General features: G+C 46.5%; 1 protein-coding gene across 1 annotated transcript; it reads left to right on the forward strand.

The window, feature by feature from the left end:
- Positions 1 to 4,325: 4,325 nt before the first annotated feature.
- DFL_003916 (uncharacterized protein) lies at positions 4,326 to 12,141 on the forward strand (the record flags this gene model as incomplete). Its single annotated transcript, XM_067632923.1, has 6 exons — positions 4,326 to 4,961; positions 5,026 to 7,371; positions 7,438 to 10,910; positions 10,996 to 11,677; positions 11,746 to 11,882; positions 11,940 to 12,141. The coding sequence occupies 6 exons, from the start codon at positions 4,326 to 4,328 to the stop codon at positions 12,139 to 12,141; spliced, it is 7,476 nt and encodes a 2,491-aa protein (XP_067491143.1).
- Between the last annotated feature and the right edge of the window lie 12,529 nt (positions 12,142 to 24,670).

Below are 24,670 nucleotides of genomic sequence, written 5' to 3' on the forward strand. Positions count from 1 at the left end.
AAGTGATCGATTATAATTATCGTAATACTCGTTAATATGCATCGACCATGGCATGACCATGGACCACCCTAATAGCCATGCAAGTCACAGTGCGTGGCAACACATCTGGGCGGGCAAACAGGCCCTGGCGGCTGGCCGTCGGTTCTGGTCAACGGTTACCAACCAACAGCTGGGGTATCAGACGGAATCTCTGAAACGAGAGCTGGGAACATCTGTGCATGGTGTTATATCTTATTCGTAATTGTTTCCTATTTATTGCAGCCACGTTGATATCTTTTAGCCGGTTAATCTAGGTACCAGATAGCCTGATATGAGACTATCGTTGGCCTGAATAGCTATAGCTAGTCAGTAGGCGAGGGGACAACGGTATCAATATAAATTTGGGAACCCCAAACAGGTACTTGGGATCTACGGTATCCCCTGTTGTCACTAAGCGCTTTCATAAACTAGGAAAGCCGTGTCCAATCTTATATGATTTTATATTTGTTCTGTAGTCTTCCCTATTCCCATGCTATTTTGCGTGCCCTTGATATCCAAATAACAATCAATGTATTCTAGAATTAATACAACAAGGATGCTAGTCCTAAGAATATACGGTATCTACTTATTTAAGTATGCCAACTGCAGTAGGCCGGATATCAAAATTAGAAGTATTCATATACAGATTTAAAAGTGCTTGGATCCTCAAATTGACAGCCAAGCTATATCATGATTGCTCATGAAACCGTAGCTCACATGACAATTTTGAGCTTCGAAATACGGCTCAACAAAACTGCTAGGCACATTTGAGACGGTGTCCTTTGAAGCCGTGAGGATATGCTGAGGCCCTGCAACTGGTGCTCCGAGAAGTCGCTGTGCTGACTAATCCCCCCCCCCCCCCAAAATGCAACGTTATTATATGTTGGGAAACTTGGTCCTTTGTTAAGAAACCATAATGCTAACTGTAAGTCTACACCTCTCCTTAAGACTACGTAATACCAGATTCGAATATAAACTAACAGATCTGTACAGAGTACACGAGGTAGATGGTTTACCTCAATGAGCGCTGCTTTTGCTATACAACCGGCTCATGCTAATGCCAAAAAGATGTGGAAGTTCGTCCTTTCCCAGTAGCCCTGAGAAAATCACGTGTCAAGATGACTAAGAAGTATTTAATTTGCTAAGGATATTGAGGCCGCCGAGGGGCTTTGCGGTCCCACGGCGGCTGATGTATCCAACTAAAATATGGCGGTGTATATACTTAATCAACATCGAAGATGCCACCAAAACTTGAAAACACTTGAAACTTTGCCGACAGACTGTATAAAGTACATACTGCGGGCCGAAACCAGACTAATTAGCAACGGCCGATAGAGGGTACCCCAGTTGTGAAAGCACAGTCATATCCCTTGAGAATTCCGTGAACGGTACGAAATCCACCTTGGCCGTAGACGGGTAAGCCTAGTTGCCTATCTCCTACCATAGTTCGAAGCCTAGAAGTTAGATCTGGATATCCGACCTAAGGCTAGGCTATGCAAATTACCAAAATTTAAGGATGGGGCCTCTGTATGGATTGAGGGCGTTGGATCCGGACTTTAATCATAAAAGCTGCCGCCTACCATAATACTGGGCGTCCTCCCCAAGCTTAAGGACGGTGAGTGGGACACCGTAGCACCGATTGCATGGCCGAATATCGAATTGCCCACACAAGTTTGACCGCGACATCACTATTCAGCTTCCTTAATTAATCTATCTTGTGACACCGGCACATGGTAATTCTATCTTCTATGTTGAATTGTGCGTGTACTGCGGCATATTTTTTCGTTCGCTCATAGTAACTAAGAGATCCCGGTTATTTATGTTTTGATGGGGGTGGGTAAGGAAATACTTCCTCCAGAACTAAGTAGGTTTCGTGGATGTTCATTGGCATATATAGAGAGCTGTATAATATACCTTGGGGTTACAGTTGCCAATATCGTGCAACCTCAATACCCAGTGCATTACTAGTCGCCGACAACTAACACATTTCGTTTCGGTGAGACAGCACCCGTCTTGACACTAGACTACTATCGATATACCAGAGCAACGGGCATGTAATCCGTGGTTACATTTTACCTAGCAACCCTCCAGCAACGAAATGATATTTTTAATATTTTACAACCTTTCTAGATTATTAGATTTTTGTATCCATATCAATCCTAGTGAGAGTCTTTTAATTAATCGTCTTGCTTTCACCTACATATATAGAAACATGTCGGTATTGTTGGTGTTGCAGATTGTTAGGCTATATTAGGCTAGAGCGACAAGGGTTATTACGCTGTCGATGTCGCGCCAGTTCCCGATCCCGAGGCGATACACGCTAAAACATCGAAAAGTCGTAGTCGAAAAGTTTCCCTGACATCTTCGATTTACATAATTCAAGTCCGACCGATCTTGCGCTCGCCTGAGCCGGAGTACCGGTTGGATCCCACTCCTGCTTCCAGCTGTCACCTACATGCCCATACTCGCATATGGCCCTCCTGAAGGTTGAAAGTTTCCAGGGAACTTTCTTGGAGTCGAATTTTTTTATAAGGAGAAAAAGGGTTCAACAGGAGCCCGGATTGAATTTATATCTAACGGACTTCTATCGAGAGATCGAGCGTCGAAACCACCTGGATCGTGTCTATAGTTCCGTGCGGTGGCAAACCTAGTCCTTGATATGCAGAGTCATTGGGTTCGCTGCAGGCGACGTCATTGACTTGACAGGGCACCCGACACACATCCAATAACATCGCGGCACCGGCAACGTCAATGGCTAGGGTTCAGATGTCAACAGACTTTGCACCGTTGGAAGTCTAATATTCCCCATGATGAATAATGGATTTTCAGCGGCAGATATATGAGGAGACCATGATACATCCAAAAAAATAATAAGGGTTTTCCGTACCCAACTGGAACCTGCATCCAACCTGCTTTTCCTTGAAACTCCCCGCCAAGTTTGAAGTCCGCGAGAAAGATCAAGCAGGACGCAAAGCAGGATTTAGAGCAGCCAGGGCCTGCTTGGACATGTGCAGCATGCAAAAACCCGCACGGATGTCTCTCTGTCCTAAAAGGCCGAGATCTGTATACACTTCCATCTACGGGTGCTAAAATCGTTTTCTTATTCGTATTTTCTCCTTGGTTATAACTTTTAAACCCCCAAAATATTCAGGCAAAATTTCGTCATCTTCCAGAGCCTCAGCCGACGCATCTTATTTCCTCCCCAGCGAACCCTAGCTTAGACTTCAAGGACGACCGAAGTTATTTCGAAGGTATCAACTCTAATAGTCGCTTCTGCCTTTAGCTCTGGCACGGCAATTCTTAATTCCCACGGGTGAAGGAGGAACCCTAATTGATTTCAGTTTCTTCTAGACTTTAAGCTTACATTTCCAATCAACTTATTGCTGGACAGCGAGTTCGGGAAATCAGGTTGTCCGTATTATACATCTCTCTTTCTCGCTATTTTCCTTGTTTCTTCTGCTATCGGGTCATTCTTTTTTTCCATCCCGACAGGTGGTTAAAAGCTGAGCGAATAGACATACCCAGAAAGTTGTACACGAACACTTTTTTATAGACATCCTCAAGTTTTACTGTTAAAGACTGGAACCATAATCCATCATCTGGTTCCCCTCAAGCCATTCTGAATCCGGTTATCGCAGCAGGCGATCCACCGGGGTCGCTAGGTTTCCGCCAGTGCAGTTTGCTTTACTTAAAACAGGGCTAACGGTCTCTTATTGCACCAGCATTATAGCACTGCGGCGGGACAGCGAAATCCACCCAATCTTTGCACGGATAATTGCTTCCAAGGTTGTTAAAAGTGCTGCCGAAGTGGGACCTGCAATTCCTTCTTCCTAGATTCGGTCATGCGCTGTTGAACGTCTCTGCCACATCTTTCACCGCCGTCCTTTCCGACAAATACAACTCCATCGACCAGATCGGCCCCCTCGAAGTTGTATTTTGCCATCAGACACACCGTTACCTCTCGTGCACGACTTTGCAGCGCACGACGACACGGACAACACATAAATATATTGCACCGCAGTTGCAGCCGGTGATCCCATACCTAGCTCGACGCAGGTGCAAGTGCAGGTCCGCAGGAAACAGCAGGGCAGCTATAACCAGGCCAGAATTTCGCTTGAGGACTTTTGGTTTGGTCGCGGAGTGAGGCCCGCTTCGACGATATAGTCTTGGCTCAACTCGACTTAGCTGCTGGCCCACATCAATAGCCTTTGCCCAGCTAGCTACCTCTAGCGACGGCGACCAAGGCTATCACCATCTTTCTTCCAACCCTGGCGTCCCTGCGCAAGTTCTTCAGTTCACTCTTCACCATGACCTCGCCGACAAAGCTAAACCAACAGCATAGTACGAGTTCAAGATCATCGACTCCAGTCCATCCCTCGCATGCCCCGCATGCATCGTATGGCAGTGGTAGAGAATCTCGTTCTAGAGGGATATCGCCCCACCAGACAAGGCATTCTTCCCAATCATCATCTAACTTGACTTCGCCACAGTGTGCTGTCAGCACGTCGTTATCATCAACAGACTCTCCTTCAATCCTATCACCTTCGTTAGTTGGGTTAACACTGAGTCCGTCACCTGGTGGTCCACCTCCATCAGTTCCAATACTACCGATTTCTAGATCCGGTTCCGGGTCTGAGAGCAGTTATGATGCTCATCCGCAGTTCTTTAGTACGCCACCATCGGCGAGTCCTGTTACCCATACCATAGGACCAAATCCTTTAGGATCTAGGATCTACGGCAACTTGAATACAAAGATGCCGGATATAGATGAAAGAAGCAATACATCAGAAACAGGGAGCCGCCAGAGCGGTGTAGGCAATGATATGGTTGCTACTGTCAGGTTTGGGAAACCGTCCAATGATATAGTATCCATCAACTCGGCGGCTGTGACCGAAACGACTAATGGAGATGGATATACGAATCTCAATCTAATGTATTCGATTGTGAGTTGGAGAGTACAGATAGGGAGCGGCAATATTGGAAGTAGCTGACTTAATTTTGATTTAGAACTATATGAATGTCTACAGAGCTCAGTCAAAGTCAACTTTGGCTCCTATGCTCCTGAAAACAGCAGAAGCTGACAATGTTGACTCGCTGACTCGGTTAAGATGGGAATGGAAGCTCTTTTCTGACTCGAATGCAGAACCTGGGTCCCTCAATACCATTTTGCAGACCCCTGTCCTAGGAAGTTCAGTTGCTTCACTGTCTCCTCTTTCCCAGCGAGGATTACTGTTGCCATCCCACTCGAGTTCACCCAATTACTCGCTGTCGAATCTATCAAGTCACCCAAATATTGTCAGCCCGGTGTTAATGGATTACTTCCCGGACGGTGCCATCAGTTTGGTTTATGACGATAAGAGGGGATACCAAACATCAAAGGAATGGTTTTTACCTGAGAGGAAGGTAATGGAAGAAGATTCAAATCTCCAGCTACCAGATACGCCCCACGAAACACCTTTAATGGAACCAGTAGCTAGGGGGTCGAGAACATCTTCCATAGCCACGATAACTGCACCATCACCCCCTCCGCCGTCAAATAGAGTGCCGACGCCGAAGCCTAGAACCCATAACGACTTGATCGGTATCTTAACTGTTGTTTATGATATCGTTAATGTATTGGGCGTAGTACATTCCTTAGGGATTATCCATAACAACGTGAACCCTTATACTATACTAGTAACTTCAGGTATCCCGCCGAAAGGACACCTTTTCGGTTGGCACCTTGCGACTCGTCACGGCCGGGATGAAGTTACACATGATCATACGGGTTCAATAATCGCTCTGCGGGATAATCCGAGCCCGCTGCAGTATATCGCTCCAGAGTGTACAGGTCGAATGAACCGGGTGGTCGATTACCGAGCCGACTTCTACTCCTTGGGCATCACCATGTACGAACTCTGCGTTGGATTTTTACCTTTCAGAGCAGTTGAACCTTTGGAACTTATCCATCAGCATATTGCGAAGCCGCCTGCCGCACCCTCAGAAGTAAACCAGTCGATACCGGTTGCAGTTTCTAGAGTCATTCTCAAACTATTAGAGAAGAATGTCGAGGATCGATATCAGACGGCGAGCGGTCTGCAAGCGGATTTGGAAGTACTGATGAAACGGCTTAACAAGGGACTCAGTCTGGACGACTATATGATCGGAGAAGCGGATGCAAATAGTCAGTTCTCAGTGACAGGTAAGTTGTATGGCCGGGAAAATGTTTTGAAGTCACTTCAAGAGTCCTACGGAGTCGTGAAGGAGAAGCGGTCTAGCGCACTAGTTTTAATCGGAGGAGACAGCGGAACTGGCAAGAGCAGATTGGTGCAGGAGGTCCAGAAAGCCGTCGTCAAAAACAAGGGATACTTTACCAGCGGAAAATTTGAACAATACAAGCGGAACACGACCTTCTTTAGTCTCATACAAACACTCCAAGGCCTAGTTCGACAAGTGCTTTCCGAGAGTATACAGAATCTCGAAAAATGGAGGGTGGATGCAATTCGGGCGCTTGACGGGGAAGCATTGGTATTGCTTGAGGTGATCCCAGAAATGAAATTGCTATTGGGTCCGGACTATAAACCAGACGCACTCGCAGCGCTAGGACCATCCGAGCGGGAACAACGATTTCGAACGGTCTTTGTGAGATTCCTGTTGATATTTGCAAGGCATAGCTTGGTAGTTTTCCTGGATGATTTGCAGTGGTGCTCGAGCACGGAGTTTAACTTAATAGCCAATATTGCAGCGCAAGCGAACTCAAACGGGCAGGGGCAGAGTATCCTTCTGGTTGGTGCATATCGAAACAACGAAGTGACGGTTGACCATCCACTCTACGCCATGGTTGACAGAGTAAGGAAGCATGGTGTGCCGGTCAACGACTTGGAAATCGGGGATCTCGATATCGAGAGTGTTGGAAAGATTGTGGCAGATACGTTTCACCGACCTTTCCCACCCACGCTAACTGACCTAGAGGCATCCGAGAAAGAGGACTCGAAGGGACAAGCTTCACCACACCTGGCTCGGCCACACGACGCTGAATTACGAACGTTAACCGAGTTAGTTTTTGCGAAAACGCATGGAAATACATTCTTTGTTATCCAACTACTGAAGAGTCTTCACCGTGGTGGGCACATCTGGTTTGATTTCAACGAACGAATGTGGAGATTTTCGCTGTCAACTATCGAAACAGATGAGCTACCTGATGGAGTCGTTGATCTTCTTGTGAAGCAAATGATGAGTCTGAGCGAAGAAACGAGGGAAATAATGAGGGTTGCTGCTTGTTTGGGCCATGGGAAGATCTCTATCGAAACGCTGTCGATTGCATGCGGAAAGACCTTGGAACAGGCGGAGGAGTCGCTTTGGGGTGCTCTTGATGTAAGTTAGACGGCTGACGATAACGTGATAATATGTGACAAATAGCTAACATGTCCGCACTACTAGGCCGGGTTGATGTTGCCTATGAACACTCAATATAACGCAGGCTTGACACATGAAGTTACTTCTCAACTGGAAGGCGGAGGAATAACACCCTATATGGCTAACCGGTACCCTGCCATACCCGCGGATCTGACCCAGGCTATAACATACCGCTTCCTTCACGACCGAGTACAACAAGCGGCCTACTCTCTCATCCCAGAAGATCGGCTACAACAGGTCCATAGAACTATCGGAACCCGGCTCCTTGCTAACACCAGTAACGACAAAATGGACCTCATGATTTATGAGATAACGAATCATTTGAATTATTGGCAGGGTCCGTTAACTCGGGAGGAGTCTCGCAAGCTGATTACACTCAACTTCGAAGCAGGAAAAAGGGCGCTGCAAACTACCGCTTTCAATACCGCATTGAATTACTTCAACCAAGCCAGGAGACTTCTTGACGAAGGAAACGAGGATGAGGATAGCTATATGGAGGACGCCTTGGGAGTTATCAGGAAGGTCAATATCGGTGAGCTGCGACTCAACGTCACGATGTCGTTGGCAGAAACTCAATTTGCGGAATCCGATTATGAGGCTGCTATTGAGACGATACAGATGTTGCTAGATGATTGCACTCTCTCGGTGAACAAAAGTCGATGCCTTTTGCTCAAAATGAAGTATCTTATGGCGATGGGAAGACTGCAGGATACTACTGCTGCGGGACTATCTGCGTTGTCGCTGTTGGGATATTACATTCCTGAGGACGACGCAAGCCGCAAGAAACATGCAGCGGCGCTGCGCGCTTCCTGTGAACTTGATTCTATCGACCTTTCACAAGTCAAAGTGATGGAAAACCGAAAGCGCAGTACTGCGGATATTCTCTTGCACGAAATCTGCGCCGGTGTTCTACTTCCAATATACATGTCGCGGCCGGAACTACTACCGTCGATTTGCCTAACATCTTTCCGCGCAACCCTTAAGTCGGGCCTTTGCATTGAGAGTGCATATCCAATCGTTATGCTTGCGGTCATGATCAGTGGCGAGGGTGGAGAGCATAACCTGTTGCTCTCTTGGAAGTTAGGGCGCATGGCAGTCACTTTGGTGGAGAAGGAGATGCAGCATGTTACTCCTACCAATGCCCCCGCCATCTTCCAAGTCTTCGCAGGGCATATCGCCTGTTTTCACCGTGGGATGAGTGACGTCCTCAAATACGAGCATTTAGCCCTAGTCACAGCACAAGCCATCTTCGAAGTAGACTATCAGGGCTTTGCGTCGGCAGAAATCCCCGCATTCTCAATGTTGTCTGGGGAGAGATTGGAATCGGTTGCTCTGAAAATGAACACCAGCAGGGCTTCGACCGTCCGACAAAACTATCGACTAGGCGGATGGTGGCTCCGGATGCCATACCAATTTCTCCTGAATCTCCGAGGACTTGGTAATTCAAACCCCGCTAAGCTGGAAGGCGCTGAAATGACACAAGAGGATATCGACTCGTTGATGTGCAGTGAGAGCGTCAGCCATCTATACACTCTTAATCTCTACAAGATTATTCTAGCGGTCTTCTTTGGCGATATGGATACAGCGTATGAGAGTGTTATGAAAGGCACAAGGCCTCAGTCGGTCTTCATGATTTCGTCGATATATCTCTCCTGGTCGCATTTCTATGGTGGATTTGCCCTTATCGACCGATTAAACAGGCTCACACCTGATGAGACCAAGTATCTCCACGATACCATGAAGCAACTGAAGGATTGGTCGTTATATGCGAAAGAGACCTTCCTCCATAAATATCTCGCCCTCGAAGCCGAGCTTCACAAGGACACCGAGAGTACGCTCACGACTCTAGATCGATTTGAAGAAGCTATCCAGCTAGCAAATCAATCGCAGTTCTACCATGAAGCAGCCTTGATCAACGAGAGATGCGCAATGTGGCTCTCGAAACTGGGCACGAAGCGCTGGTTGATTTACCTGAGAGAGGCTTATAAGTCATATTCGTGGTGGGGAGCCAATGCTAAGCTTCAAGCTTTGAGGAATACCTACAGCGAAGAATTAGGCATGAAATTTAGGCATACGATGCATCCCAGCCGTTACAGCGATGCTGATCTCCCAGTATCCGCGGTGCGTCCCGTTTTGTCAAGAAATACTAGCGAAAGCGCGATGCAGGCACCGCCACCTCAACTCCAAGCTGGACTTACGAACCTCTCTCCTAGAGCTTCCAAGAATATGATTCAAGACGATGATGATTCCCATTTTTCACGATCGTCCAATATTGAGCCGTTTGCGGATTCAGAGTTGGACTACAAGACTTTTATGAAGGCGTCGTTATACATCAGTGAAGGCGTTCAGATGGACGAAGTTGTTGTGAAGCTCATGAAAAGTGTTCTACAAACTGCCGGGGCGGATTATGGGGTTTTGATATTGGAGGAGGATGGTGATCTTTATGCTGAAACGATCCTCTTCATGGAAAAGGTTACAATACTTGATCACCAACCTCTAAAGGCTCGGCCAGACCTTGTTCCTCTTTCGATCGCATCAATCGTTTGGAAACTTGGGGAACCGATTGTCCGAAATGGCCATGATGAGAAATTTGATGGGACGTATGGTCGAGACGCATATTTCGCCACAAAACACCCAAAGTCCGTTCTTTGCATGCCGATCCAGAACCAAATCAAAACCATGGGCGTTCTCTATCTTGAGAACAAGCATGTGAACCACGCATTTACTTCCCAGAGACTGGAGTTGCTGAACCTCCTCTGCACTCAAGCCGCTGTAACAATAGACAAGGCACGGCTTTATCGGGCAATGGAGTTGGCAAAGAAAGCGGCGGAAGAAGCTACTGAGGAAAAGTCGTCCTTCCTAGCCAATATGTCTCATGAAATCAGAACGCCATTCAATGCCCTGCTTTCCTACGCAATTTTCCTCTTAGATACGCCTCTAACCGACCAGCAACGCGAGTATGTGGAGACAATCCGCAATTCGGCCATTCTAACGCTGAAGATTATCGATGGAATCCTGGACTTCTCCAAGATGGAGCACGGCCCCGTGGATCTCCAAAAATCACCTTTTTCGTTGCGAGATTGCATAGAGAGCGCTTTACAGCTCATTGCGGAACCGGCTGCCACAAAAGACCTTGAACTTGTGTTCGAGAATAAGTGCCCCACAGTCGAAGTCGTCTTCGGGGATGTTACGAGGTTCCGGCAAATAATCATCAACCTTGTTGGCAATGCCGTGAAGTTCACCGAAAAGGGCCACATTCTTGTAACGGCATGGGTCGAGCATCTGAACCAGGCAACTAGTCGTCAAGATGACGAAGAAAAGGTTCGGATAAACGTGACGGTCAACGATACCGGCATCGGGATTCCATTGAAAGCCAGGGAAAAACTTTTTCGGGCATTTTCGCAGGTGGATTCCTCGACACGGCGGCTTTACGGTGGGTCGGGATTGGGGCTGGCCATTTCGAAGAAATTGGCTCAGTCGATGGGTGGAGATATTGTGTAAGTGTGCCTTGGAATGATTCCAACACGCGAATTTGGTTAGTGTTATCTTTTCGCATTGATGCTAATTGGTCTGCCTATGCAGCTTGGACAGCGTGGAAGGGCAAGGGTCCACATTCCACCTTACAATTCTAGCCCCCATCGGAATCAAGGAGCCTCAGTTGGACAAACGATTGGTGGGCAAAAAGGTGCTCATTGCCGATACTCATGAGCTGTCCTCCAAGACCCTTGAGAAGGAGCTTTCCCGAGAAGGCCTGGTGATTACCCGAACCGACACGGTTATCTCGACAATGACGGCCATACGGAGCGGAGGAATCCGGGTTGCGGTTGTCGACTTTTCGCTGGACGAGAGCTTACGTATTGCAGCCAGCATCAATAAGATCGATCCTTCGGTTAAGATTATACTGCAAGCGCGGTTCGGAACAACGGTGCCGGCTTTAGATCAACATAAAAATATGACCGCATCGATTGTGCGACCGGCCCCGCGCCAGCGGTATATCCAGAATATCCAAGAGGCGCTAGATCCAAGGAAGCGAGAGCCCGTCAAAGTTGAAGACCCGGAGCAGGAGATGATCCGATCTCTGGGGAGTCAACACCCATTGCATATCTTGCTCGCCGAGGATAATCCATTGAACACGAGGGTGGCTCTACAACATCTCAAGCGCATGGGGTACACTGCGGCACATGCGAAGGATGGAATTGAAGTCCTTGAGATGGTGGAGGTCGCGGCTAGTGAGAATAACCAGTATGATGTCATACTAATGGATGTGAGTGATCCATTTTTAGCCCAAGCTATGCGCCGGAGCGGGTTGGTTGTTGACATCGTTGGATTTAGGTTCAAATGCCTCGTAGCGACGGTATCGAGACCAGTAGAGAATTAATGAAGCGATATCCGGATTCGCAGAGACCCACGATCATTGCATTGACTGCGAATGCTACTCCTAGTGATCGTGAGAAGTGCTTGCATGCTGGGTACGTTGATACTCGTCCGTCATTTGCAACTGCATCTTGACTAACAATGTCGTTTAGAATGTTGAGTCATATAGCCAAACCGATAAAGCCGGACGATTTGGCTGCGGCACTGATGTCGACGAAGCCGATGGTCCGATCCAGAGGTGGAAGTCTAGGTAGTCCTTCTGTAAGTGATGAAGTAGTCGACAGGATCAGGAAGCAACGAAGGGCTTTTAATACCCACCCAAGTTTCACCGGAACACCCGAGGAGATTCAGTAAGCGAAACGGTATTCGATAATGCCTTAAGGCTTCGACATGTTTATGGGCCTAACTTCCTTCCTTTCTTCCCGGCCCTTTGTCTTTCCCATTCATGTTTATTGTTGTTTATTGTTTCGTTTTGCAAAATTCAATCGTTCGTCTCCTTCTGTCCTCGGGTCTTTATAGGTTCTTTTCGGTATCATAAATTTTCTTATCACATTAAAATAATAATACCCATTTCTTTTACGGCGCTTGGGAATAATCACAGTCTTGTTTTGGTTTAATGTTTTTATTTGGTTGTACTGTTAACGGCGTGCATAAACGGTTTTTTTCGTTTGCGTTCCAGTTGTTTTTTTTGATATTCTTCTTCCTTGTCTGTTTACAGAGATCCCTCTTAAACCCCAGAGATCTCGGATACGTATATACCCAGATTCTCGCCTTTTTGTTTTATGCTAGAGCATAAAGATATATTCACGTGTACCTAAGTAGATTGATAGACCCCGGGGGCCGGGATGGATTCAAAGGGGGGACAGGTGATTGAGGGCCTCATAAGAGGAAATAAATTTAAAAGTCACGCCACGGGCGGAGGCCAATATTATTTAGTAACATCGCCGGGCAAACTTAGACCACATGCTCATGAGAACAATATACACGTCAAGAAGGCTATGATGAAGCTACGAAGAATGCACGGCCACGTGGTTATGGTTGTGGTATCGATGATGTGGGCGTGCGGGTCTAAACAGACTTGTTGTAACATCTTGGAAAGCGAACACAGACAAAAACAATCTGGTGGGACCTTCCTTATCTTTCCTCGTCCACAGGTGTGGGTACAGATCCAAGCAACGTTACTGGGAGGAACTACGCTCCGGCGAGACAGTGGTCCCTTGTTCGCATGAATGCAGGACGCACTTCGCCTACGAATCGGAACACCACCGTACGCAAGCCCCTGAAAATTCGCCTCACGATTCCATAGGCAGTACAGCAGACCACAGTCTCTTTTCCCATAAACACCAGTTATCGATATCCCAAAACAAAATAGAAGTATCATGAAGTATCGTGACTTCTATAGACTGGTACCACAGACGAGCAACGTCACCTGTTCACCTGACCGCCAAATTGCCTGATCGTCGGCGGCGCCCTTCGTCATCGTTTTTCTTGGCCGCAGCTTCTGTCCGCCTGTCGTCTTAAACCCCAGGGCTCTGGGTATCACGGTATTGACATCTGGGCTTCACCAAACCCGACTCAGGTGAGGAAATCGACTTTCTACACCTGCGGCCTGGCCTAGGGACCCGGCGGGCCCCGGTGGCATCTAAACAACCTCATGGGAGACCGTGGCACCATGATGGGAAACCTGAAAATTCGCATGTCCCCGTTAGTTAGAACTGTTTTCCCATATCCCAAATGAAATAGAGACACCCTGGGGTTTATAAAACGTTACAATATAGATTTTTCTGTTCCAGTCCTAGCCCCCCCCCCCAAGCAAGACGCAGGTCGCAAGGCCCACGATGCCACAAATTGCAAAAGAAGAAGCTTTCACCATTCCGGTAAAGCAGGACATCCTTTCGTATTTAATCGTTTTGTGGGACTTCTTTTTTTTTCTATCGATAGAGATCGAAGAAGAATGGTGATCTAGTGAGAGGAAGACGTCAAGGATTTAGGAGCAGGCACAGACTTCGACCTGATTTCGCACATTAGGCGAGCGAAGGCCTTCACAACAGAAAAATGTGTTGTTTTTGGTGCAACATGTCGTCGACAGATTAACAGACCACTTCCTCACCTGCACGAACTTTCGCGGACCTGCCTTGAATTTCCACACAGAAAATCTTGATTTTTTAATCGCGATTTACGCGTTACTTGGTCACGGGTTTTATTTCATGCGCCATTATTACGGTGATCAAGAAAGTATGATTTTCCGGTAAAATAGCATATCATTTGTAGTCATCTCCAGCTCCAGTCTTTTTTTTTTTCCAACATGGCAACTCGCATGGGCTTGAAAGTCAATAGTTTTCCTTGCTCTGGCTCTGCAGCGCAGCTCAGGTGGGCCTGGCTAGCCAATGCAATTGCAATTGGGCCTACCAATTCGCACCGGCCAGAAAAAGAGGTCGTTTACATTCTCTGCACCACAAGAGCCTAGAGTAGATGCATCGGCAGCATTCCTGTCTGTATATCGATTTCTTACTGGGCTACTAGCTGCACCTGCGATATGTTCACTATCTTTTAAACGAATCTAAGATATCTCCCCTATAGGCATCATGCTAGTGAGCACGTTTTTCTTTTTCATCTGTTAGTCTATATTAATATCTCCACAGTATGCATTCCGTCTATCTCGGTACCATGCGATTTTTACTTGAATTGTGAATATTTATCACCCCACTTTTGAGATATCAGAACCGCGAATCGACGATTGGACGGGAAGGCGAAAGAATATTTTATAAAAGTTTTCTTCATATAAAATAATTTTTTTTTTACAGCAGGAAAAAGAAGTCAGCAGGGACGAAAAATAGAAAAAAGAGAGAGGCTTACACTTGCGAATCGCAAACGACCCCTCGCTTTTGGGGCCTTACATCGTTGAGGTATTTCTATAAACTTTTCCTACCCTATGAGATCCCGTCGAGTTATTCTTTCCAGTCCCCCCCTCATGCATGACGCAAGATGACTATGCAATGGAATAGAGAGAAGAGATGGGCTGATTCTTGGCCGCCCCCCCCCCCCCCTTTTTTTTTTTTTTTTTGTTTTATCCCGCCTTGCTGCCTTTTTTTTCGTCTATTCTCTATGGATGAGAGTGAGGGTGTGGAGATGTATGTATGTATGTATGAATGATCTCAGCCTTTTCGAGATATATATCTTTTTTACCTCATATGCTCATGCCGGAACGGAATTAAAATTATGCAAAGTTCATGTCGAGTCCTTGAAGAGATGTGCGTGCGAGTATGTCAGGAGACGGAGGATCCGATGCATGCGTGGTCCTCAGCCAGAATTTACATATGCCCCGTAGAATGTAGCTATTTCATATATTTAACATCTAAAAGACATTGCATTTAGTAAGCATACAAAAAGGTTCTCTGATGATTTAGATGTTCCCAGGCCGAAAGGGAAGGAAAACCGAGACCGAGAAGAAAAATGTGAGGGATAAGGTTACACAACACATATAGGTTGCATATATTCCATTCAGCCTACGAAGGTGAGACTACGAATTATATGGACTTGAAACTGAATATTGAAGCAGGAGGTAAAAAATCATAATAGATAGCGATTTGCGAAAAGTGATCGCGGCGATATGTATTATCACATTTTCGAAAGAAGGCTGATTTCCGAAGATATGGTAAGCCTAGGTTGTGGTGGTGGGGAAGGTTCGATATCGACGTCGACGTCAATATTAATATCGCAATTCGTTTCGGTAGGATTCTTAATTTATTTTATTAGGAGGTACCCAAGTACTCATATATAATACAAGAGAACCGATAGAGGCTTTTTTTTTTCTTCTTTATTTATTTATTTATTTTTTTTCGTCGGGCGTTTCCTTTGCGATCTTCGAATTCTATAAGGATCTAGCATACTTGGTGATTTAAGAATGGGGTTGTTCTATGGTGTTTGTGGTTTCATGAATATGTATTTGCCCTGACCCTGTGGTTCGGTTCTTGACTTTTTCGGACCCTTTGTATCTTGTAGCGGACTTGGGGATGGCTAAAGCGGATCTGCCTATAACATGGTTATAATAAGCACGGCAACGTTAAAAACATAGCTTGGACGAATTCGAACGGCTTTCCGGTCGAAGGAAATCGCGGCATGGGAAAATTCGAATTCATGATGGGGTTACGTCTTTGGCCTATAATGTATATGTAGGGATAGGGATTTTCCGGGTAGACATGACACCCATGTGTCTCTAATGAGATCATTTTCAAGCTTACTACGTACTTCCCGAGCTTAAAGGCTAAAGCTAATTAGAAGCTATCGACCCTCCGAAAACCGGATGAATTGCTTGCATACACAATATATTTAGAAAAGGAATTTCAGTGCGCGACAAAATATCGCAATCGCAGGCTTATGCGCATATCTCTTCCTTTTTCCTGGCGAAAATGCGAGTAATATTTTATGATAGGACTGTCCTCCGACGGAAAGGGTTATTTCTTTACCAGCTGATAGTGAGCCAAGTACCTATAAGCTCAGCTCTTGCGAAGTTTACGTAAATATACGGACGCTGTTCGTGGAAAAGGCACTTAGGATAGTTGGAATCTCGCCCAGAGTATTGAGTTCCCGCGTTGCCGTAATTGCAGGTGCTATGAATAATCCAGCCGTGAGCATGCGGATACTATAAGGAGTATAGGAAGTGAGAACTTTGGAGCTTAGAGCTTCAGATAGTATCGAACTTCCAAGCTGTTACAAATAGGCATGTGGAGAGTGTCCTTTAAACAGCAAGTATTGCTTGTAACGAAATGGGGCTAGCGATGTCGGACGACGACGGTGAAAATGAATTTACTTCCCTGGGCAAGCAAGGGAAAAGCATGCCGCCGAAACCAAGGAAGTAGACGAAAGGCTCGGAGCGAGCTGAGTTCAGACAGGTCTTGAAAGTCCCGGCTTGCAGGATAGGCTTTCGAGGATCACCGCATTTCGCAGCTTGAGATTGGTTGGAAGGAATACCCATGGGGACCTTGAAAGTCAATTGTATAACGGGAGGAGGGGGGGAAAGGGTTTGAGAAAGATTAGAGGTGGAAGGACTTCGGGCCCCGCATTTAGGTAACTTTGCGCAGCAGCCTGCAGGAATCAATGTTGGGAAAGAAAAAAATTATGTGCGCGCGGCCGCAAAAAAAGGATACTAAAGTATGCAATGAGGGGTTGGAGTTGGTGTTGTTGCAGGAAGTTTGGGGGTCGTTTCGTGTGCAACCTTCCGCTTGGTCCTTGCTTTGAAACTAGGAATCTGGAGTAGCTAGCTTCGTAGTTCAGTGTGGGGGAACAAGCCCCCCCCCCGCAATTTAGCAGTTTAGTTGACATTTTCCGATCTAAGATACAACCTTCTTCGGCTGCACCTACATAGATGTTTTGTTGAAGATGGTGTTTGACAACTTTTCAACAAAAAGCTTTTTGAAAGAGCTGGAGTTGGTATATTTCCCCACGGGCCCAATTTGGGTATGCAGGGTAAGAGAAAGGATGAGACATTCCGAAGAGGAATGTTATGGCGTCATCAGCGCCTCTGACGGGAGCGGGGAAGATTTCCGTATGGTTGAGAAACAAAATCCGAAGATGCATATCATTATCATGATTCATGGCATCCTTCTACTTCAGTCGAGTCACTGTATCATCATGATATCATATTTGCGATTCCGCTGACAGAAAAAAACCCCAAGGACCCATGCGCTCCGATCATGAAGCTTTTTTTGTGGGATATGGGGGGTACCCGATCAGACGACAGTTTTCTCTTTGATCTTAGAATTATAATATTATCGGCCGTGGCGAAAAAGGGCCGCCTTTGGTAGTGCTTCCCTGCTCGTATTTTCATGCAGGTATCGATGGTTCGGGAAAGGATTTTAGGTTAGAAGCATCTATCAACCAATCTTTGAAAGCTTCGTCGACATCAGACGATTGGTAGGTGTGTCTGTGAGAATATCATCGAACAAGGGTGGGGTTTGCAGGCAATTCATGCAAAGGGAGGGTATGTGCATAGGGAAATTACTCGAAGCATTCAAGTTTCAATGGCTAAAAGAGCTAAGATTTTCTGGACCATGGGCAAGAACAGGTTTGAAGTCCAAGCCACAGTTTGTTTATCCTTATCGTTGGGCTGCTTTTGAAGGTCGTATCGCGGGTTGGGATAAACTTTCAATCAAGCATCAGGTAGGCGTTTCGAGTGGGCATATTCGGTTCCACATTAACCGAGGTGGTTCGAGCTCTTGCGATACAGCTAAGAGGTTTCAAATTCGTGCTTTGCCTGTTTAAACGTCACCCGAAAGATCTTGAGACCAGAATATTTTGGAAAGAAATGCGGAGACTCCACAGAGCTCTTCGAAATCATTGACAATCCGCATGTCTGCTATATGCATCTCGTCAAGCGCCTCCAAAAGAAAATATTTAAAAATTTAAGCTCAAGACGGTGTGGAGGCACAAGCCCCCAAAAATGTCTAACTGATCACCGGACGGCATCGAGGGCCGTTCGTGGCCGTGTATTTCCTGTAGGCCCATGCGAGCACAATCTGTCGACTTTCCGAACGAAGGCCTGTGATTTGGCGCGAATTGGCAAATGGTTTCGGCACATCTTTAGGATTACTATTTCAATTCTCGTGAAATATCGTGGTTAGTGACGGAAAGAGGTTTAGTCAAAAGAAGAAAGGGTCCATGTGACCCCAAAAATTTTGTTAAACGTAAAACCCCCCCGTTTATGGAAAGAGCTAAAAGCATGAAACCCCAATTTCTACGTAGATGTGAGCTTGAGCTCCAGCTTCCTGATCCTGGAGCTGCCCTGCGTTTCGGCATTCAACCGGCACTAATAAGAACGAGCTGCTATATCCAAAACAGACATCGGGATTGGTCCAATATGAAGGGTCTAAAGTACCCGTCATGGATTACAAGAGAAAAAACTCGAGGCCCTGCATGAAGTTTGATTTTACAGACCGCACGCTTTGCGACTCGGAATGCTTGCGGTGCGAGATTCTGCTCGGGGCCACCACCGGGGATCCGTAGATCTGCCGACTTAACCGGGCGTTAGAATCCCGGGAACAACTTACACGCGAAAGAATATTCGACGAATTTAGGCTAATGTCATCCGCAATGAATGATTTTCTGATTACTGGGATACCATGGTAAAATAAATATGAGGAAGACCCACAAATTGCGTGCTGGAAAATCGATTCACCGTTGAAGATGACAAGCCCTAGAGGAAAGTGCAGAGTGTTGAAGATGTCCGTCCGTAGTCTATATAAGATGGGGAAGTTTTAGATGATCGTTAGGCGTTGAAAAATCATGGACGGTTTGAATGTATTACCCTGCACCTTTACGTAAATGGTGCGCAAAAGTGAGTGGCGATGCGAACCAGGGAAGTTGGTCTTGTTCGAAACCCCCTCTGGATGGGAATAACCGTCTACAGGTATATCGATGAATATAGGTTGAGAGGATCCGATAGACCACTGCTCATCGACAGGGCCTGAAACATGATGCGGTGGTTTTCGATTATCAGCTGTTACAAAATTTTCTTCGTCGTCCGAAATTCGCTCTTTTTCATGTGGCTGGAAGAATAGTTTTTCCGAGGGCTGATGACTGACACAGGCATCATTTTGCTGGCAGACGGTTCGACTGTCGGAAAATAAACGGAACCTGCATCAATTATAATTGGTCGACCCTGTTCAACCAAATTTTGGCTCCACGTGGGGAGGCAAGAACTGAGCAGAATGGTAATCCTTCCTTGACGGTTCGAGGGCCGATAATCCGCCTATATAGTTTTTAAAGCTCGTATTGTAGCACGTAAGGTGTCGATAGAAATGCATCTACAGGGCACGCTAATCTGCCACCTTAGAAGTCCGAACCTGGGAAGCATTTTATTTTCTCCCCAGACTGCTTTAGCCGGTGCTTCCAGAAAAATTCTCTCTGCCTCGCTACACGGGTTGCCCCGGGGTGTGAAAGACCTAAGTAGTTAGCTTGGTAAGGACCCTTCACGATTAATTCTGAACCATCTATAACTTTGGTTCCGACGTATAATTGAAACCTGAGACGCTGGATCAATTGATGGCAATGCAAGTGCTACAGTGGCTAAACGGTTCGGATGTGATGCGCATAGCTATAGTCTGCAGCGAACGAGTGAAGATCGTGAGCCCGGACCATTCCAAGCTCGGTTATAGATGCAATATTATAGAACAAGAGCCGCTTCGACTTGTCAATGTTCAAGCTTCCAGCGGATAAGTGGGCACCGGCAACGGTGCTGAGTTGGTCATGACTTTGTTGAGAAGGTAATTGGATAAGCCGATTCCCTCGGCTTAAGGACACTTACACCATAAAGCCGCAAGGAAGGAAGGAGGCAGGTCTGACGTGGAGACAAACATACTTGGTAGGGTGAGCTTATTGCATCGATTTCTGGCCGGCTCTGCTGGAAAATTAAGACGGCAACCCATGGAGTTGATAACTAAGACCTTAAGGTCCATTTAAGGGATATGCATCGGCAAAAGCATTCCAGTTCGGCGGGAACTGTTCCGTGTGGGGCTTATGACGCTGAATTTCTGAGGCAAGTGTGCCTGTCATGGTGAAGATGTGCAAGGCCAAGAGTTGAGAAGGAATTGTTTCTTTTGGTTTAGTGTCCCGAGCTTGCAAGATCCGAATGGTCCAGGGACAAGGGAGCTACCACATATGGAAGCAGTGAGCTGGCGTTCCTGTTCCTGCTTTCTTTGAGAGATGAGACGCGAGCTAGCATCTCGTCGCAGAAAGATCGTGATGTCCATCTGTGCCCGACTACTTACACAGGTAGCAGGAGGATATCCATACATATCGCGGCTTCTGCTCAAGACATGTATGGACGCCTGTAAGCCTAACTAGCTCGCAAAAAGCGCCGGCGGATGTCCGCCTCGTCTCGCTCGGAAAGGTCGTGCAGATAGTGGTTATATGAAAGGGGAAGTGTGAGATTAATGAGGCCGCTGTGCATGTCATGTACATGTAGCCCGCCGTGAGTGACCCGTACCGACCGACTCCCGTTTCTTTTTTCCTTTTCTCTTATCCATTCCGAGAGGGCCAGAATTTCTTTTTCTTTTTGCTGGAAAGCAGGTAGCACGAAAGGGGAAGGGGTTTATTCTGGGACCTTAATCTACACAGCTATGTTGCATGTAGGAGAGAGGGAGAATGAGAGACAGAGAAAGCGATCCAGGGCCCGCATTGGTTGTCCGGTGCGTGCTGCTTGCTTCCGCCAGCTTGGAGGTTAATTGTGACAGTTGAGGTCGAAGGTGCATGAGCGAGAGCGGATGGCGGACAGCAGCCAGGTCATCGAAATCATTAATCAATCAGTTATGCTGAAGAGAACGGACAAATCAAAGGAGGCTTCTGAGGAACACATAAGTTCTGGCATCTCTCTCTCGATAGCACTTCTGAAATCTCTCTCTTTTCCTCCCCACGTTTGGCTGTCCGTTAATCTGAACTGCTCGCGTCTACTATACATCTGCCCGTACGGTATTAATTATAATTGTCTTTGCCTTGCAGGCTGGTTTGATAAGTGTAGAAGCGATTTTGCCTTCACCTGGTCAGCCCATAATCTCGCCCGCCGGCCACCCTCATACACACACATACTACATACATACATACGTACATACATACATACATACATCTATAGTATCGCACTGTTCTAGTTATACCCACGCTTTCTTTATCCATTCTTTCGCCTTGCAACGTGGGAGTGTGTGTATCCCGCAATATCACTCTGCATAGCTCTAGTTCTTTTTCTGCTGTTATAGCGTGCACACTTAGCAGTCTTAGGTGTGGCTTTTATTCCTATATCACAGCTCGGTGGCATCAAAAAAGCATCACCTGAACCACCCTTAAGGTCTTCTACCCAGACTGGACCATACCAGACTGGACGTCGGCCTACAGCCTAAAAGCTACCTAACCTTACATACAAGTCGATCCACTTGTAATTTGGGGAAAGTCGCACCAAAAAACAAAAAAAAACTACCTTGGATTGCACGGGTTCTATAAAGGTATTTAATATTGCAAGCCTCCGCTCTGTACATGTCCTTTGCGTATCTTCTTGCTTGTCTCTTGTGTATCTGAACATACGTCCCTTGTGGGGGCAGTTCGGGATTCCTTTCCCCTTCGGCGTCTCTTGTCTATCGCAATTGACTTTGGTACGGCGAAGTTCAGTAGTTTGCTGACTTTTTATCGTCTATTGGTGGCTGAAGCACATAGACGGTTGTACTCCAGCACATACATACATATTCCAGACATCTCAACTGCAACTGCGACTGGGACTTCGACTGGAACTGAAACCCTGCTGCATCTTTCTTTACCCCAGGCAAGGCATACCACCCGTTCGGACCCCCCCCCTCGACAGAATCCGGGGTCTTCCAACATCACCAATTATAACTAGTCACCGCAGTACATACATCCTTCGACAGGCCTCTCGTCTGGCCAGGATATCAAACACATATAGCTAGGGAGCCCTCACGACTGTCATCAAGCATACGGAGTAAGACCTTGACTAGGCGTCTACTGCTATCCTCGTCCTTTTTTGCCGATCCAATACTCGATCTACGCTGCCCGCTCAGATTCTGGCAACCACCAAGCTACACGGCCTCACGATAACAGGAATTTCCGTGTACTCCACTGTTTTCTGCTTGTGTGGAAATACTCTGGTTACGTCGACTTAATACGATACGAGAGGGATACATTTCTTGAACTTTCGAGGTTCCAAGATATCAAGTTTCGAGTTATAATTTAAGCATATCTGAATTGCAAGGTTCGGACTTGCACCAATCAGCCTTGACGCTGGCAATTTTCCGTATTCGAATTTACATCCACAGCCGCCAAAGCCCGAGTAAATATTATTGAAACCCTCGACATTGTGAAGCATACGACAGCATCCTGGCAACTTAGTCGGTTTAGGAAATAGGTCCTCAACACCAGTTCCGATTTTGAAATTTTTTTCGACTCGTCTCTTTTACAAGGGATCTTTTGCGGGGTACTGCATAATAAATTAATTATTTTTTTTCTTTTCTCTTTGCTTTCTAACCCCCAAGAGTCAACCATTTCCAAAGTACGTATGTATGCACCTCCATTCTGCTGCACAGTGGCATGGCGTTTGTCTGTGATCTTAAAATCTCTCGCCTTACCCGAGCTTATCCCCACTAACAAAAGCCGCCCACCAGAGCCGGGAAACGAAGTTTCGCAAGCAGGATCGATTCGAGCAATTCTTATTGAATCAGGAAGTCGGATTTGAGATCTGACCAGCTACTTTTCCCCACGAAGAGAATCAAGCTTAGGTAGGCCGCTTTTCTTTATTTTCTGTGCGCGATCCTGCAACTCTACATCATCGTACCATCATCCGAAACGAAACTGTCACTCTCGTGGTATTCGGTTCGGGGGAACAGCGAGAGCCAGCGGAAAAGGGCACCAAAGCCCGGGTTCTGTTTCTGGCGGCACTCTCGCTGTCATTCGAGGGGTGGAAGAAAAGAAACTAGTGAGCGGAGCCCTGTGTCCAGCACGAGAAACATATGCGTATGAACTGCTTCGACTTCCGTCTGTCTAGGACTAATCGGAAAGGTTAATGTCAAAAGCAAAGCAGAGTATGATTTCGGCGCTGGATTAGGGATATTTCCTTTTTCCTGCCCCTCTTGCGGTGTCTAAAATATCACAAGCCAGGCCAGGAACATTGACACCCACCCACATTCCACGTCCACTAATTTACAACCGAAGAGAAGCTGAAAGCTGACTGTGTTTTTTTTCCCGCTCATGTGCTGCAGCCTTCAAGGAGGCCCAGGTAGCAGTAGTGAATTGCCCGGGCTCTACCTGTCTGGTTGTTCGAATTGCATTGTAGGGATCTTTTGGTCTGGGGATTTTCGGACCACACCACCACCCGCCGGCCCACGCTTCGAGTCTTAGGACAAGTCAGTGCCTGCCCGACCGACCGCATTTATACTACTGGCCTCCCTCACTCTTACCCCAGACTTCGCCCATATCATAGCCTCCTATATCTCTCTTTCTTCTTCTTCTCTTCTACTCTCACACTCTATTATATTTATATATATAATATCCTTATATATATTATCATCATCGGCATCAACATCAGCATCAGCATCACAACTAGCGTCGTCGTCGGCAACATTGATTATAGTCTTCGACATACCCACTATCCACATACACACACACATATCTATTCTGTCCCCTCCACAGAACAAGATAACATCGACCACCCCCAGCTAGTATCTTCGATACTTGATAAGCGACTACTCCCAACACGCATTTAAAGGCACAAATTCCTAGGACAGCCTTGTCACATTACGTTTTGCGCAACCATTCCACTGCAACCTTCACATCACATCACATATCGCAACTTCTGGCCAGCCTTCTCGACCGGCTCTCCTGTCCGCCCTATTTTTCTTCCCTCGGCCCTTAAAAAGAATATGTAGGTTTGCGTTCTCCATATTAAGACTTGGACCACCTGGTACAAAGAATGGTGATTCAATCAGCCCAGAATTTCTACATTCCTCGTTTCCAGCCGTCGCATATCAGGTTACCCCCTCATGCGCTGTCACCGAGAGCTCATACTTATATTAATATCTTATAAAAAAGATACCATCTTGCATCACGGAGGTTCGAAAGGCTAATGCATTTATAAATTATTATTGTAGACCTTTTCGTTGTGGATCCCACTTGAAGCGAGCCGTCTCGACTCAAATCGACCGCTATCACAAGGCCTTCCCTTACCATACCTACCACTCCAACCTCTCACCAAGCTACTTCATAAGTGCTTTATAGCACATCCGGCAAACTGGCTTCCCTTCTGACTCCTCCTTTCAACGGCGCTACCAGCCGTCATGTGGATAACTCTTTCGTGGCTTCCTTAACAGTGCCCGAAAAAGCGTCGTCCTGCATC

This window comes from Arthrobotrys flagrans (assembly GCF_004000055.1).
Source record: "Arthrobotrys flagrans strain CBS H-5679 chromosome Unknown unitig_0, whole genome shotgun sequence".
Classification (NCBI taxonomy): Eukaryota; Fungi; Ascomycota; class Orbiliomycetes; order Orbiliales; family Orbiliaceae; genus Arthrobotrys; species Arthrobotrys flagrans.